The 17,269-nt window shown below is 42.1% G+C and overlaps 2 protein-coding genes and 1 long non-coding RNA gene across 3 annotated transcripts in view; all 3 read right to left on the bottom strand.

The window, feature by feature from the left end:
* Positions 1–11,496, bottom strand: part of LOC311061870 (uncharacterized protein) — a 32,597-nt gene extending 21,101 nt beyond the window's left edge. Inside the window, exon 1 of the mRNA XM_084080571.1 lies at positions 11,361–11,496. The gene's annotated coding sequence lies outside the window, so the exon portion shown is untranslated. The remainder of the gene's footprint in view (positions 1–11,360) is intronic.
* LOC311061807 (CMP-N-acetylneuraminate-beta-1,4-galactoside alpha-2,3-sialyltransferase-like) lies at positions 7,411–8,421 on the bottom strand (the record flags this gene model as incomplete). Its single annotated transcript, XM_084080504.1, has 1 exon — positions 7,411–8,421. One exon carries the CDS (start codon positions 8,419–8,421, stop codon positions 7,411–7,413), a length of 1,011 nt encoding a protein of 336 aa, XP_083936630.1.
* A 1,041-nt stretch (positions 11,497–12,537) lies between the features above and the next one.
* LOC311061880 lies at positions 12,538–16,047 on the bottom strand. Its single transcript, XR_014602428.1, has 3 exons — positions 15,931–16,047; positions 14,655–14,949; positions 12,538–13,061 (listed from the first exon to the last, which is right to left on the bottom strand). It is a non-coding gene; the product is annotated as an uncharacterized lncRNA (long non-coding RNA).
* Between the last annotated feature and the right edge of the window lie 1,222 nt (positions 16,048–17,269).

Raw genomic sequence — 17,269 nt, 5'->3', positions numbered from 1 at the left:
GCGTGATGGCCGCCTGGCCTGACGCTCGGGAGAACACCACCGTAGTGGTTAGTGGAGGTGTGCTCGAGAATTGTAATCTGTATCCTTTCCGCACGGTGCGTAACACCCAAGGATGTGGATTGCAAACTTTCCATTTGGAAAGACAGCGAGCGAGAGGATTCGCAGGGGAGGTGGGGGCTGCTGACGTCATCTGCCCTATCGGGTTCTGATCGTACGCTGGCGAGGGAAGCCCGTGGCGTCCGTGACGTAGACGGGGATTCCCACTCACCGTCGACATCCGCCCTGTAGCATCGCATGCTAGCGTTAGCTGGGCTAATGTCGCTTTCGTCACTGAGCGAGCGCCTGTTCCCATGGGAACGCGAGGCCTCGCCGCTCTGAGTGACGAGACACTGGAACCTTTCTGCGGTGTTGTACCTACTCGGATCGCTACACCCCTCGGGGAGCGTTGATAGGGTTGCACCGGGGTTCATTGCTGTAAGTTCCGTCTCGCCCCGTTCGCCATCTTGGGAAGGTCGAGAGGAACCGCCATTTTGTGAGACGTGTTTACCTTGAGCGAAACTTTCGTTCCCCCTGGGGAGTTTCGCCGGTGTAACACCGGGGTTTTCAGAATCGACAACATCCGCCTCTCCTCCGCCATTTTGAGAGGGGAGAGAGAGGCGACCATTTTGTGCCTATTCCGAACTGCAGAGGCGTTTGGACGCCCTCTGCCGGACGGAAGAGGGAACTGCGAAGTCGCAGATGGAATTAATGTTTTGACTACATTGAACCCCTTTTTCTACACAAGACATTTGACACATTTGATTAATTAGCAAGGGTCTCTTTACCTGCGATTGAGTCAGAATATGTACAGCATGCACAGTGTTCGTTCCTGCAGTGTCTGGAATGTTTCCCCGTCTCTTTGGGGTACATGGCGGACACTGAGGACTCATGAATTGTATCGGAGGACAAGGGTTCTCACCGGGAAATCTGTCTCCTTGGCATTTCATGGCATGGGAAAAAATGAGCATTTGTATTTTCAGCAATGGATTTATTCCACACACAGGCACACACATTTTTTTTTTACAGGCAGTTGTGACATACTTTTTAGAGGACACACATGGCTCTGAACCGTATCCATTGCCGAAAGCGTCTTTCTTAGTCTCTTTGCACCGGTGGACTCGTCCTCGACTCTGTCCAGTTGGGCAAGGAAAGCGCCAGTTTGACCCCTTTTGAGGGGGGGCCGCCCCCCCATGATTTCGGTGGAGCCGAGGGGGGCTGAGCGCCCGACCAAAACGGGCAGTAAGTGTCACTTCTGCTGCCTACCTTTGCGACCAGGGCCGCTGTCCTTCCGCTGGGCCCTGGGCGAAGGAAGGGGAGGAGGAGCGCGCTCCTTGTCCTTTAGCCTGACATCTGTAGCACCGAAGGAGCCCTGTGGACGCTCCAAGGAGCTGGCTCTGGTGCTGGATGCCCTGGACGCTCCACGTTTGCGTCCACACTGGCGTTTACCACCCGCTGCCCCCTGCTGCTGAGGCCTCGCCAAAGAGGAGGAGGCTGCGGGGGTGGAGAGGAGTCCTGCGGCTGTCTCCTCCAGCTGCTTCTCCGCGGCTTAGGCCTTGGCAATGAGGTCCGCCGCGGTGTGAAACAGGTTCCTGGGCGTCAGAGGAAGGCTCTTGAGACCCGTCGTCACGATGGCCTTGGACTCCGACGCCAGGTCGAGCTACTGGACCCTCTCCAGGTCCGCCGTGAGGGCCATGGCCCGACCCGACCACATTATCGCATTACAGCTACACAGGATGGCCAACTGTACCAGCTTGGCGAGCGCCGTGGCGTCGTCGATAAAGGTGGTGTGCAGGTCCACTGCCGTGTCCGACTCCAGTAGAGGCCGGGCTACCAGCTCCTTGAGCTTCTCCGCGGCCGACCCCTGGAGCATCGACCCCACGTTCAACGCCTTCACAGCAGACGCGGAGGCCTTGTAGAGCACGGCATGTGCGTTGGAGAGGGCCTTCATCTTCGGGTTGGTAAAGGCGGGGTGTCCGCTTCTGCGGTCCTTGCCTACTCGACCCGGTTCGGCTTTCTCGATGGCGGTGGCTAGGTCCCGGTCCATGGGTGGGAGACCTGCCACCCCCAGGTCCACCCCCGTGGCGATGTCGGCGTTGAAGCCGAGCGGCACTGGCTCCCGTCGAACCGCCCAGGTGAACTGCACCGCGTCCCTGACGCCGCAGGCCTCTGGGAGCAACTTGGAGTCGACCACACGATGGGGGAGGGGCGCCAGTCCCTGGAAACCTGGAATGGGGATCCCGACTGACGACCTCGCAGGCTCCGTCGACTGGGCAAGGCCGCACCTACAGCCATAGCACGACGGAGCACGGTGATGACGGGCTCCCCGGATACCTTGGCCTCCTGGCTAGGCTCCGGGGAGGTCGTCACCTCCTCTGGCTCCGGGACAGGAGGGTCTGGGCTGACCATCGTTACCTCCTGCTCCTGGTAGGAGGTCATGGCGTCATCGTCCTCCTCCGCCTCCGGCGCGAGAGGTTCGTCCTTCTCGCTGTCGTCGTCGTAGCATCCTGGGAGCTCCGTGTCTCCCCAGTTGGTTACGGACGAGGTGGGGGTGTGGAGGAAGTCATCGCTACCCTGGGAAGGTCCGATGGCTTCTTCGACGACGCTCCCGGGGGACTGGGGAGCCAGTCTGGCCTCCCCAGTCCGTTTGGAGATTGCTCCACTGGCACGTGGAGCCGAGTGGAGCGGAGGGCCCATAGCCCCCTTGCTAGTGCTAGCCGCCTGCGCTCTTGGTGCTTTGGCGGGCGGCGCTTCGGGACTAGCACTGCCGTTAGCTGCCACAGCTAAGTCCCCGGCCCTGGCGAGACGTCTCTCCAGCTGGGTCGGAGACAAAGCGCCACAGGGGCCACAGCCGTGCTCCGCCTCCTCTTTGTGGCGCGAGAACCAGGCGTGTGTCAGCCCCAGGCAGGACAAACACAGAGTGTGCTCGTCCTCTGCTGCGATGAGGAATCGACATTCCCTCTTACCGCAGGGACGAGGAGACTCCATCTTGTTGTTGTTGTTTTCGACACGAGGTGGTCAAACAAAGGGCTAAGTTAGCCTAGCCTAGCACTAGCTTAGCCGCTCGTGGTTCGAAAACTGAGAGGATAGGAAAGTTGAATAAAGTTGAGAACTCGGGAGAGTTATAAAACCGAAACGTATTTTTCACGAAGCACCCGTGAAGGAACAACAATGCCCTCGCTTTGGGTTGTGTTGGAATTCGCTAAGTTTCTCCGATGTTTCGTTCAGCTCCGAGTGCATGCAGCCACTGCAGAGTAGAAGAAGAGGGCGAGCTCGTATGACGTAAGAGTATTTATACTCCAACCGGTCGCCGTTTTTTTACGTCACACTGACCCTTTTCCAATCATCTGTGAGGATTGTTGCTCGGGACATCGGTGTGTTTGCTCTGTGGCATCGCTAGAGGGCGATGATATCCCATAGTAAGTACCATCCTGGAACTTACGATATAATAACTAAAGTTTTCAAATAATTGTAGTGGAGTAAAAGTACAATATTTTCCTCTGAGATGAGTAGTGGAGTAGAAGTAAAAGTACTGAACATTGGAAATACTCCAGTAAAGTAAAAATACCTCAAAATTGTACTTAAGTAGCCCTGCCAAGGCAGAGTGCAGTAACTACGAAAACAAAAATCACTGAAAAATGGGTTTAAAAGTGATTCAACTGGTCAGCCAAATGAGATATCGGCATATAAGTGATATTACACTAATTGTACATCTGTTCTTGAGGTAATTGTTTATCCCCCAACATCACAAAGGCTAATTTGACCTTTGGGATACCCAAATAAGTCGGTGTGTCCAAAAACGTAGTTACTGCTCTTTGGCTTAAAATGCACTTAGTTACTTTGCACCACTGTGGGAAACTGGTCCTATGCGGGGGTGTAGAGGACGTGGCACGAGATGACAGGATGCGGTGACAGAGTAGGGCACAGATCTTCTATAGTACCAAGAAATGACAGATGTCCAACGTTCAACTTAACCACAACCCTATATGCCTTGTGAAGAAAACCTGCCTCTCTGCAACCTCCATCTCTGCAAGTCTTGTGCAATTTGAATTTGTCTGAATTATTATTCGTCAGAGGTGGACAAAGTACTCAACCCTGCAGTACTTGAGTAAGAGTACAGATACCCATGTGTTTTTCAAAAATGATAGATAGACGTTCAAAATAAATACAAATTTACAGTAATTATTCAACATGTGGCATTTCCAAAACGTGTGTGTGTGTGTGTGTGTGTGTGTGTGTGTGTGTGTGTGTGTGTGTGTGTGTGTGTGTGTGTGTGTGTGTGTGTGTGTGTGTGTGTGTGTGTGTGTGTGTGTGTGTGTGTGTGTGTGTGTGTGTGTGTGTGTGTGTGTGTGTGTGTGTGTGTGTCAAATTAGTTGGCTCTTAGTTAGGTGTGGGGGGGGGGTATATTCTATGAAAAATATTAAACTGATTTAGTGTTCATCAGAGGTTTTTGAGTATTCTGGTGTGGTGACTGCCATTCATGCGAGGTGTACAGTGCCAGCAGACTTGTTGCCCAGGGTGCCTGTTCTTAGGGCACCATGTGGCATGCAGTGGTGGTCTTAGTGATTTGGAGGCCCTAGCCGAACCGTAGTACTGTATGAGGCCCCCGGCTATGGCTTATGCATGTTGCAGGAGATTTCGTTATTTAAGTCAGTGGTTCTCATATTGGGTTCTGGGGACCCGCAGGGGTCCTTGAGGGTGTTCCAGGGGTCCCCAGCTAAATGGGTTAATAATATATCATCTAAAATCAGTTTAACCACTTTAACCCTATACTGTACATCGGATATGTGAAAATAGCTGATCTACAAGATCACAATGCATTGTGAGCTTGTAAATCAGCTATTTTCCCAAAATCTTGGATTTTTTTGTATGGGGTTCCCTGGCACAAAATATGTTCAGATGGGGGTCCACAGCCAAATACATATTCATTTGGGTATGAAAAACAGTTAAGGAAGTTATGGGAACCACTGATTTATTGTTGTTTTATAGCTAGCCACTCAACACATGAATCAGAAAAGCTAACAACAAAACTACCAAAATGAAATGGTCGTTGAAATTAAATGAGGCACTAAATAGACACTGTGTGCGAGTATCTACAAATTCCACACATTTCTGCATGTATGTGAGTGGAGATGCACATGTCTGTCCTTCCTCTCGAGAACTGCTCAATCAATCGCCTTCACATTTGCTGTTTGTTTTTCTGACGCACAGCAATTGTGTAGACACTGTTCACATCAGACGTATAGCTTAAGACATCCATCTGTCCGCCTTCTCTGTCTGTCTGTGTGCACCCACATTATGCTCAAATATGGAGATTGATTATGTCTCCGAAGGGGTCAACCATCCCAAATATGGAGTTTCACACAGCTACCAATCTCTTGTAACTTGAGGTGAGGGTTGCGCAAGTTGTTGGTAGATGGGAAACTGGCCCTATGCGTGCATTGGTGTAGAGGACGGCACGAGATGAGAGGATGCGGTCACAGAGTAGGCTGCTGATCATCTATGCTAGTACCAAGAAATGACAGATGCCCAACCTTTACCAACTTAACCACAACCCTATATGCCTTGTGAAGAAAACCTGCCTCTCTGCAACCTCCATCTTTGCAAGTCTCGTGCAAGTGGAATTTGTTTGAATTATTATACGTTGTGTTTTATTTTGGAACATAAGCATGTTGCTCTGTGCAGCTGATGGTCACTTTGAGTTAAATTGTTTATTTTACTTATATTGCAAACTGCTAGACTTTTTTTTTTTTTAAATGCGGTAGTACTGTACAGTAGGTTCTTAGAGCACTAAGCACAATATTATTCCCATCATCACATGTCAGACAGACAGTTACATTAGTTTATCTTTTAGCATTCACAATTTACATACATTGATAACAATAAGCACTGGTCAGATGTTACTCTCAAGCAGCAGAGAATTATTAGATTTGACCTATAGGCCTTTTTCTGAAATAATGTACACTCCAGGGGTGAGCAACTCTTTTGGTCTAGTTCTCAGGGTAGCACCATGGAGATGTTGCTTGGTACTAAATTCTGCAGAATATTTGATGATTTTCTTTGTATAAAAATAGGTTACATTTTTAAGTATGTCACACCAGAGCAAGTAACTGTATGGTATGCAAGAGCGTTTCTTTTCCTTTAAAAAAAAAAAAAAAAAAAAAACTGCCAGCCGCACCGTTCTCACTACCCACTACTATTGCGGCCAAAATAGATACGCCAGTAGACTGACTGGCCACATGAAATCCAAGATGACATGGGAGCTACGCCATTACCTTATAAGTAACTTAATATGCATCCATAATAGGGGTGTGCCGACACTAATTTCACCAAACGATACGATACGATTTTGGGCTCACAACTTCGATATGATTTCGATACGATACGCACTTTTTTTTATTATGAAAATATATGGGGGAGAAAAAAAGCAAACGCAAACAAATAATTCTGTTTTTGCATTATTCAGACATGCAAACTTGTAGCTTTTCAGCTACAATAGCCGTTTTGAATCCAAATAGGGCAATAGTGTGACACCTGACCCGAAAAAAAAACATGTTAACTTGTCACCCTTTTCACCTGGGGGCTGTTTACATGCCTGATTATTATGATTGTTAAAAAAATAAAAATAAAATTATTCAAAACAATATTTTTTTCCCCCAAAACGATACATATCGTCACGAAAACGTATCGCAATATATCGCGGGACGATATATCGGCACACCCCTAATCCATAACCATCCAATCCTTGTTTTTACTTTTATGTTATGGTCCCAAGACCATAATCTTAGCCTTTGTTCATGTTCATTCTGCGTTCAAATTAATATTAAAATATGTATTGCATTTGGATACAGTTTGGTATGAGGATATATGCTGTTTTGTCCCATGCAGTGCTTATCCAGTTTTAATGCAAAACAATCTGTATCAAGTCAAACTTTATTTATATAGCACATCAACAACTGTTGACCAAATTGCTGCACAGAAAAAAATAAAGCATCAACAAGTGCAAAATCAAGTCTTTCTTTCTTTTCCCTTTATTTATTCAGGGAAGGCCATTGAGAGCAAGCTCTATTTTTCAAGGAAGCCCTGATAACAGCATATAAAACATATAAAATACATACATAATGAAAAACAATAACAAACATTTGAATCATTACAATCATCACAGATGCAAATAAACAGTGTTACATGAAACCATGCAGTCATCAGTCACTTACACCTGACAGGGTTAATTTGCACCGTGTTGGTCTGTGTAGGTATGTTATTTCAAATCTCCCTTTGATTTTGAAAAATATCTCTCTCTCTAATTCTACAATTGATAGTTAAGCTCCCCCAATCCCCCAAGAGAATGAGAAAAATGGGCACTGTTTAGGTGATCTAGATGATGCCCATGGTCAGGTCCTGGATCGCTCCAGCCTTCACAAGTTTCACCAGAAAATGCTTTTCTTTCACTACGTTATGATCGCCGCGTTCTATCACTTCTGACATTTTAAGGTTGTCGTAGTAATGCAAGGGAGCGTCTGGGTCGCTCCTGTTGAAGCTAAAACCAGCCACAGCCACTTTATCACAGCTGTGAAGGGCCATCGTTATGGCAACTGCCCCCGTGGTGGGAACATCGCCCTTCTCCTTATCCCAAACCGGCCAACCAAACCAGTGGTATGGCAAGCCGATGAGTTTGAAAGAGGCCTCCCTGATGAAGTAGGGGTTGAGGATTTGCATGTCTGCGGGATCTCTAGGTACGTGCTGTGCCAGTGACTTCCAGAAGTGCTCTGTATCAGGTAGCTTATCTTTGAAGACCATGAGCCGGAACCACTCGAGGTCCGCAGCTTTAAAGGCCAAGAGGACGAACAGCGACTGGTTCTCCAACGGCTCCATCCTCTGGGGGTTACATTTGGGGTCAAAGATGCGCATGGTGGTTTTGGAGCCCACGTCTCTCTCGTAGCCTTTCACCGGAGCTGCGTTCAACCTCACAACGACATCAAACATATCGTTCGTCTGGCCCAGAGACTTATTGGTCAGGATTCCTCCGTTCTCGATGACGATGCATCGCTTTTTTAAACTGTCCAGCTCCTCCCCTAGACCGTAGTTGTTTGTAGCTGACAGAATATCCTCTACGATCTTCTCATGTGATTTGATTCCAAAAGGAAGGACATAATCACTGATGCAGCGGAATCGTTTAAAGTTTCGATCCAGGAACATGGGAGCTGGTACGGATCCAAACCCTGGGTACAGGGTGGCCATCTTGCAAGCTGCAGAGCCAGGCTTGCAGTCACCTGTACTCCCTTCATCGCAATCATCCCATGACGTCGGGAACCAGAAGGACTTCTGGTTCAGGGCCAGAATTAAACAAATCCCCAGCAGGACGTTTCGCATGGCCTTCCAATGCATGGTAACTTAAAACACTGGAGCTGTCACAGAGAGCGCCCCGTCTGGTGATGGTTTCAAGATGAGTTGCACAGTATCTAGGTGTTATGCCAGTTGTCTGTCCGTATCGCAGGTCACACCGGAAAAATGGCAGAATTTAGTTTTTGGAGAAAATAAATAAAAACCTTGGAAATTGGTTGGCATGCAATCCTTGCACCCGAAACTTTTTTGCTCCTCTACGTCTCTCTCTCTTCTCTCTGTGAGTGTACTGTTGTCTCACTCTCTCAGCTGTTTGAATGTCATGCCGTAAAATATGACATTGCTGTTGCCCAAATATGAAATTCCACACAGAATTCCACACGGAATTCCAGTCAGACCATAGAGTTATATATTATCAAGCGCAGATAGTTAATATATAACAATATATAACAAAGTGGGGTCCTGAGGCACTCAGGGGTCCTTGAAATGGTTCCAGGGCTCCCCAGCTAAATTATTAAATGTTGCATAAAAATCGGTTTAATTTCTTGCACAATGTTGTTGGTGTTGTTGGTATTTATGTTATATATGTGAAAAAAGATTGAAACACAATCATGCATTGTCAAAGCAAATTCCTATGTGTATTACACAATGGCAAATAAAGGAATCTGAATCTGAATCTGAACCATTGTAACCCTATTTTGTAATTTGGCTATATGAAAATAGTCAATCTACAAGCTCAAAATGCATCACATCATAATGCAATTTGAGTTTAGATCGGCTATTTTCTAAAGAATATTTCATATTTTTGAAACATTTTGGATAATTATACATTTGAATTATTTTCTTCAACATCTGATATTACTTTTATATTTGTATATCATTTTAACGTTACTAATATTTATATAGTAATATTAGAGTTTGTATGTGTCATGTTGAGTTTTTTCCCCCAACTGCTGAAGTTTAGGATTAGCTGTGTTTCTTATTGATACAGTTTAATTACATTACTAGAGGTGTCCAAGCTTAACGTGTCCACATTGTCATATATATATATATATACATATATATATACATATATATATATATATATATATATATATATATATATATATATATATATATATATATATATATATATATATATATATATATGTATATATATATATATATATATATGTATATATATATGTATATATATATATATATATATATGTATATATATATATATATATATATATATATATATATATATATATATATATATATATATAGCTGAAGTAGAGTAAATTCCCTTCAACAACCAAACATTATGCTATACAGGGTAGGCAACCTTAAGCACAGGTGCCACCATTGGCACAGGGGAGGGTACTGGCACTCTGGCATAATTGTGAGATTACAATGTCCTGATGTGAAAGAAAATATTTCAAAAGAAGGACAATAATTATACGGTTGTTATGGTGTATATGGGAAATATTTTACTTTGATGTGGTGTCATAATTAAATCTTGATTTTTTTTTTGGGGGGGCGCACACTCTCAAGGAAAATAAAAACATGGCACTTCATGTCAAAAAGGTTGATGACCCCTGTGCTATAGCATAATCAGAGCTGCTTGTATGCTGATTTAACTCAAAAAGTCTATCTACCCTTATTGTCCACTCCTCAGCCACTTACACCTGACAGAGTGGACACATGGTTAAGTTGTACCGTTGTAGGTAGATGTTAGTTAAAATGTCCCTTTGATATTGGAAAATCTCTCTCTCTCTCTCTCTGATTCTCTCAAACACACACGCACACGCGCACACACACACACAGAATGTCGCTCCTTTTTTAAATGTGTTTGTAATTAATACTGTAATTAATATTGTAACTCAAAGAAACAAGTGAGAGTTTGGATGTACACAATGGAAAGTTTAAATATAAAAATAAAATAAAAACTGTAATCAGTTACAGCTGCCAAGAAACCTTTTGATAATGAAATTATATTCACTAATCAAAATGTTGCTAATTACAAAACATCTTTACATAATAAAAAGCACCATCAAAGCTCGACGTGTTGTGATCTTGTAGATCTATTAGTGCTATTTTCACTAGTTTGGGTCCTGGGCAAATAATATCATTTATATTTTGGATCTTGAGCTAAAACGTTTGGGAGCCACTGCTCTAGGCCTTCAGATTTTTGCATCCTGCAGGCAACGGTCAGGGAATCATGCATGTGAGGTGGGTTACTGGTTAACTTGCATAGCATTATATATTATTAGTTTTTGCTTGACTACAGTGGTGGGGAAATGTTATTTAGATCACTGGTTCTCGAACATTTTCACGTCAAGAGTCCACCATATTCATTATGTATTAGGACCCCACGAACCCCATTCAGAAAATATTTTGTGCCAGGGACCCCAATACAAGATTTTTTTCTTTTTGGTAATACTACTTATTTTTTGCATTAACATTGGATAACCAGTGCATGGGACATGGCAAAATAGCCTACACATCTTCATACCAAACCGTTACAAATCTAGGAAAATATTCTTAAGGCTCAAACCCTTTTTTACTTTTATGAATATAAATGAATATGTAAAAGTATCCAAATGCAATAAAAATTCTAATATAAATTTTACTTCCAAATGAACATGAAGAAAGGCACCAAAAGGACCCTGCAGTGATATTGACCCACATATCTAAACTTGAAAATGGGTCAAATAAATCAGTAGAACTAGAAGTGTTAAATCGTAAAGGCTAAGGCCTCGATAAATCATCAGGGTAGCTGGCCTAGCTGTCTGGGCACCTAGGCTGGTAATCCGGTTCAAGTCCCGATCCCGACGACCTTTGCCTGCGTGTCACCCCCCCCCCCCATGTCTCTCCCCATTTCCTGTCAGCCTACTGTATACCTATCAATAAAAAGGCCAAAGAATATATTTAAAAAAATAAACAATCATCATTGATAAGAGGGCCCATTGCGTAGAAGTTCAAGTACAAGTAGTCCTTACCTCAGTTGAATCTGTAGGCTGCAGAGTGAAAGGCTTAATACAGCAGGTCAACTGAGCTCTCTGTCTTACTTTGCTGTCGTCGATCTGCACAGAGACGCATCAGAATCCTCTATTTAGTGTGTGTGAGCTGTTACCCAGTGGTGGAGAAAGTACTCACAGTATTTTTACGTAAGTAAAAGTATCAATATTGCAATGTAGAAAATACTCTGCTACAAGTAAGGTATACAAACATATCAGTATCAAAATGTACTTAAACTACCAAAAGTAAAATTACTCATTATGCAGAAGGTCCCATTTCCCAAGTTTTCAAACGTGTAAAATGTATAAAAAATGAAAATAGCAGATCTACAACCTCACAGCGTGTCGCAAGGCGATGCGCTGTGAGCTTGTAGATCTGCTATTTTCAAATTGCCAAAGTATATATACTGTATATAAGTGGTTTTGTAATAATAATCCAAATCTACAAAGTAACTAGCAACTACAGTTTTCAAATAATTGTAGTGGAGTAAAAGTATGATATTTGCCCCTGGGATGTAGTGGAATAGAAGTAAAAGTACTGAAAATTGGGAATACTCCAGTAAAGTAAAAATATCCCAAACCTGTACTTAAGTACAGTACTTGTGTAAATGTACTTAGTTACTTTACACCACTGCTATTTTGTATTCTGCAATGACTATCTTGGTTACATAAAGATTGCATCATTAACCCATTCAATCCAGGAACGTATCTGTGTCACTTTAGATTTCTTTGCTTATTCAAAAATAGCAGATATACAAGCTCATAGCGCTGCACAGATACATACTGTATCAAATTGGGTGGTCCTTGACATGAAAAAGGTTTGAGAACCACTGATATAATAGCAACATATGTTTTTTTTACTGTTAAGATTTAGAAGACATTTGTAGAATCCCCCAAGAAGCAAATATTTGCACAAATGTTCACGATTTTTCGTGAACATTTCTAAATTAATGGCAAAAAAAATAAAATGACACAGTATGCATTCTGAGCTGAGCTGAGCAAAGACATTCCTGAAGAAGACGCTTGGCGTTGAAATGTGTTTGTTTTTACATTTAGAATTTTTCTTATACCTTGTCGTGCCTTATATACATGTAAAAGAAGAGGTGCATGAAGGGCACAGCCAACATGCAAAACAAAGCAAAAACAAAAAATGTGGGATATTAGCCTTTTATTTAGTTCACTACACACTATAAGGATACACAACAGTTCAACATCAATATTCTCTGTTATGTTATGTGTGACAAAGTGACAAGCATTATTTTAATATTAATTATGTCATTACTTTAACAAAATGATCATATATTTTCATTGTTTTTTTTTAATCGCACATGAATAAATGGGTCATTTTTAAACTTCATTCATAATATAAGAATTAACCTAATGATTTGTGGTAATCAAGAACAAGTTATTTAAAGAATACTTGGAATATTAAATGATAAAAATGTATTTATCTCAAAATGTATAGCAAAGAAACATGCTTGACAAGAAATAGTAAATACATATAAAAATGTATCTGATTATATTCCAGCAGTTATCCCATTTTAAACAGTTCATTAGGACACTTAAGGTTTGTTAATGTGAATGTTAACAGACAAACATTGCCACTGATAGCAGGACCATTAAAAAAAATTGATGAGAAGGAAAAATGTGATGACCTGGAGGCTTCTTGTTCAGCTGCTTATCCTTTTGGGAATGAAAGACAGAGACCTATTAAGGATTGGTTTTGGGTTATCCCCATTTGCAACCTCTCCCTCTGCTGTATAGCTCCGAGATGAGGTTACACATTACTAGGTGCCTGTGGGGGGGGGGGGGGGGGGGGGTATTTTCCACTATGCATGATTCTTACCCTTTTCTGCACATCATATCCAAAAAGTAAAGGTCGACCCCCCTGCTATTTTAGCGCTCAAGAAAATCTAACCGACGGGTTGAAACAAACATTTAGGGCACGGTCCGACCGCACTTTTATTTTACCTCTGGGGCATCTGCCAATGCTTTGTCAATGCAAATGCGTGGATTCATGGAAAAAATGTGCAAGACCATGAACTCATGCATTTGCAATTGACAAAGCATTGGCAGATTCCGTCCCAGAGGTAAAATAAAAGTGCTGTGGGACCATACCCTTAATGGCTTGTTTGCATGTTTGCAATCTTACGGGAGCAGTATTGTGCATGCAAACGGGGGTTGACTGGCCACAGGCTGACTAAAAAAGCTATTTAAACGCTTGTTTCCATCCGTCGGTTAGATATTTTTGAGCGCAAAAATTTAAAACAACTGAAAACAGGGGGGTCGACCTTTACTTTTTGAATAGGGGTAAGAATCATGCATAGTGGAAAATATTCACCGTTCCCTCCCCCCCAACACCTTGTAATGTGGAACCTCATCTAGGAGCTATACAGCAGAGGGAGAGGTTCCAATTGGAGCTAGTTTAGGGTGCAGTCACACCAAACTTAAATTGTGCCAGTGCTTTTCAATGGGAATGGAGCGTGTTTTGTTTTTTTCGGAAATCCACGAATGGCAACAAACCGCTCCGTTCCCATTGAAAAGCATTGGCAGAATCCCAGCATAGGCAGAATCAAAGCTCGGTGTGACTGCACCCTTAAGAGACATTTGGTTTTCTTATAGTTTATTCTAATTTTGTTACAGTTATCAGTGGTGACAAGTTACTAAGTACATGTACTTCAGTACTGTACTTTTTGAGTACTTTTTTTTGTACAATTTTGAGTTACTTTTTACTTTAGGGCACGGTCACACCGTACTTTTGTTTTACCTCTCGGGCGGAATCTTTGTCAATGCAAATGCGTGGATTCTTGGAAAAATGCGCAAGACCATGAATCCACAAATTTGCATTGACAAAGCATTGGCAGATTCCGTCCCATAGGTAAAATAAAAGTGCGGTGAGACCGTGCCCTTACTAGAGTATTTCCAATATGCAATACTTTTACTTCTACTCCAAATATTGTACTTTTACTCCACTACAATTATTTGACAACTTTAGTTACTAGTTACTATGCAGCTATAAATTACTATATTATAAAACATACATTAACCACTTTAGCCCTATACTAGAGATCGTAGATCTGCTATTTTCAAACATGTAATAGTACTTTTACTTTTGGTACTTTATGTATATTTTGATGCCAATTCTTTTGTACTTTTACTCAAGTAACTTTTGGACACAGGCCTTTTACCTGTAACAGAGTATTTTTATATTGTGGTATTGCTACTTTTACTTAAGTAAAATATCTGAGTACTTATTCCACCACTGACAGTTATTACCATTATTTTTTGGCATCTAATTTCTTCCTCAGCTTATCGGCTGCGTCTTTCTGTTTCATCAGACCCAGGATCTCCAGAGTAACAGTCGCAGCCCCGTCTTCAGTGTAATGTTTCACCATGAGATCCACTGTGTCCTCCCGGGTTTTATTCTGCAGACGGCCCTTAGGAATGTTTTCAAAGTCTTCCAGAGCTGACTGAGAGAGTCGGCCCTGGAAAATCTTTAATTCTGCATCATCCATCTCGGACAGGGTGTCCACGAGGAGCTCCTGAATAAACCCCATGTTGCTTGGTTGAGCTAAATGGAAGAAAAAAACGAGAATATTAGTTATCTTGAAAATATAAACCATGCCTACAGTTGCACACTACTGTATGAATTGATCATAGCCGATGATCAGCCAGTGTTTAGCTTACACATACATACATACACACACATACACAAACACACAGTATATACAGACATAGAGTTCTCTATGTCAAGCAAAGTAGATGTAGGCTTCTTATGAACCCAGTCAGCTATAATGCGCAGAGTTACATTGTTTTTTACAAATTACAAATTATATGACAAAAGACTATATATTTGTCCAAATCATCTCACATTCACTAAATGCCAAATTACAAGTTTCATGTAAGTATTGTTGTGTTAGTGGATAGCAAAACACATTAGTAAATAGTGGAATATTTTTTGGATCATGGTCCTTGCATTTACTAATTATTTTTGAGACATTATTCTCGCCGTAGAGATCTTATTTCTTTAATGATGTCAACAGCACAGAGTGGAATATTGTCAACTCTTTTGTCACCCAGGTCACAAAGCAGGTTATTTATGCTCACCGATTGTCAAAAAAATACTTATTTTCTATTTACACACCCCATGAAGCATTGAATTCATGGAGATTTTTTAGTTTTTGTCGCATTCCTAAGCCAAAAATGTGATAACCGGCGGTCTCTCCGGTAGGAGACTCAAAGAGTCTCTGAGTCTCTTACCGGATACATTAGCATCTTTCCGCCAGTCATCACATTATTGGCTTAGGAATGCGGCAACAATGAAAAAATCTCCATGAATTCAATACTTCATGGTGTGTGTAATTGATAGAAAACAAGTCATATTTTGGGTGAACTACTTTAAGATTCAAGGACATGTCCCTCCTGTAAATCTACACTATTGTTTTTTATTTTTTTTTAAATTATTGACAAGAAGATGTTTTTTTATTAGTACTAGTAATAAATGTATTAATAATATTAGTCATAGCAGCAATACAGGTAATTGTATCCTTACCTCAGGTTAGGATGTAGGTTGTAGAATGAATCAATCAATACAGCAGCTCCACAGACAAGTCCGTCTCTCTTACTTTCTTTAAAGCTATCTGGGGGCGGGCAATGAGTTGTAACTTTGAGGGCAGGCTGTAGGTGCCCCCAGCCAATCACAACATACTGTGTAGAAGTATTTAATTGTTTGAGAATATTCATTCTACCAGTAGAAACTGGTCACACCCATTCTTGATATTTTTTGTAGAGACAGATGTATTTTTTAGACGAAGTCATACTTGTCAGCAGTGGTGGAAAGTACATTTACTTAAGTACTGTACTTAAGTACTATTATGCGGTGTTTGTACTTTACTTGAGTATTTCCAATTTCCAATACTTTTACTTCTACTCCACTACATTTTTGATCCAAATATTGTACTTTTACTCCACCACATTTGTTTGAAAACTTTAGTTACTAGTTATTGTCTGGATTTTGATTATTATTATTATTATTATTATAACATACATTAACCACTTAAGCCCTATACATTTCGACCATTTGAAAATAGCCATTCTACAAGCTCACAATGCGTCGCGATGCGACGCATTGTGAGCTTGTAGATCTGCTACTTTCAAAAGATTTTTATATACTTGAAATGTATAATGACTACTTTTACTTTTGGTACTTTAAGTACATTTTGATGCCAATGCTTTTGTAATTTTACTCAAGTACATTCTGAATTCCGGACTTTTACTTGTAACAGAGTATTTCTACATTGCAGTATTGATACTTTTACTTAAGTAAACAATTTGAGTACTTTTTCCACCACCACACATGAAGCAAAGTGTCCATGAGAGTGCGAGGGTTTTGCATGAAAGATGTTAAACTGGCAGTATGCGGGGGGTGTAGAGTGTGCAGCGCGAGAGGAGAGGATGTGGTGACAGAGTAGGCAACTGATCATCTATTGTTTCAAGAAATGACAGATGGCCAACGTTCAACTTAACCACAGCCCTATATGCCTTGTGAAGAAAACCTACCTCTCTGCAACTTCCATCTCTGCAAGTCTTGTGCAAGTTGAATTTGTTTGATTTGTTGTTGCACAACATTGAGAGGGGGGGCATTTCCTGCAGCACACGAGTGGCAGTTATTGTGGGCCTTGCATTTCCTTTGTATTGTCTATGTGTAGCTGTGTGTTTGTGAGTTTTCATTCTTTTTCATGTTATGTTGGCCGAGGTGCCTGCGAAATGGCAAGCATTCTTTTTGAATGAATCCTCACCTAGCAAATCAACGTGTCTGCTGAGTCTATCTACCTATAACGCCTGCTTAAATGTCTGTTGTCTGTTTAAATACACGTATGTACACGCACGCA

The sequence above is a fragment of the Gymnoscopelus microlampas genome (genome assembly GCF_963454915.1).
Source record: "Gymnoscopelus microlampas genome assembly, chromosome: 15".
In the NCBI taxonomy this organism is placed as follows: Eukaryota; Metazoa; Chordata; class Actinopteri; order Myctophiformes; family Myctophidae; genus Gymnoscopelus; species Gymnoscopelus microlampas.
The sequence above is the reverse complement of the archived record's forward strand: the minus strand, read 5'-3'. Positions and strand labels throughout refer to the sequence as shown.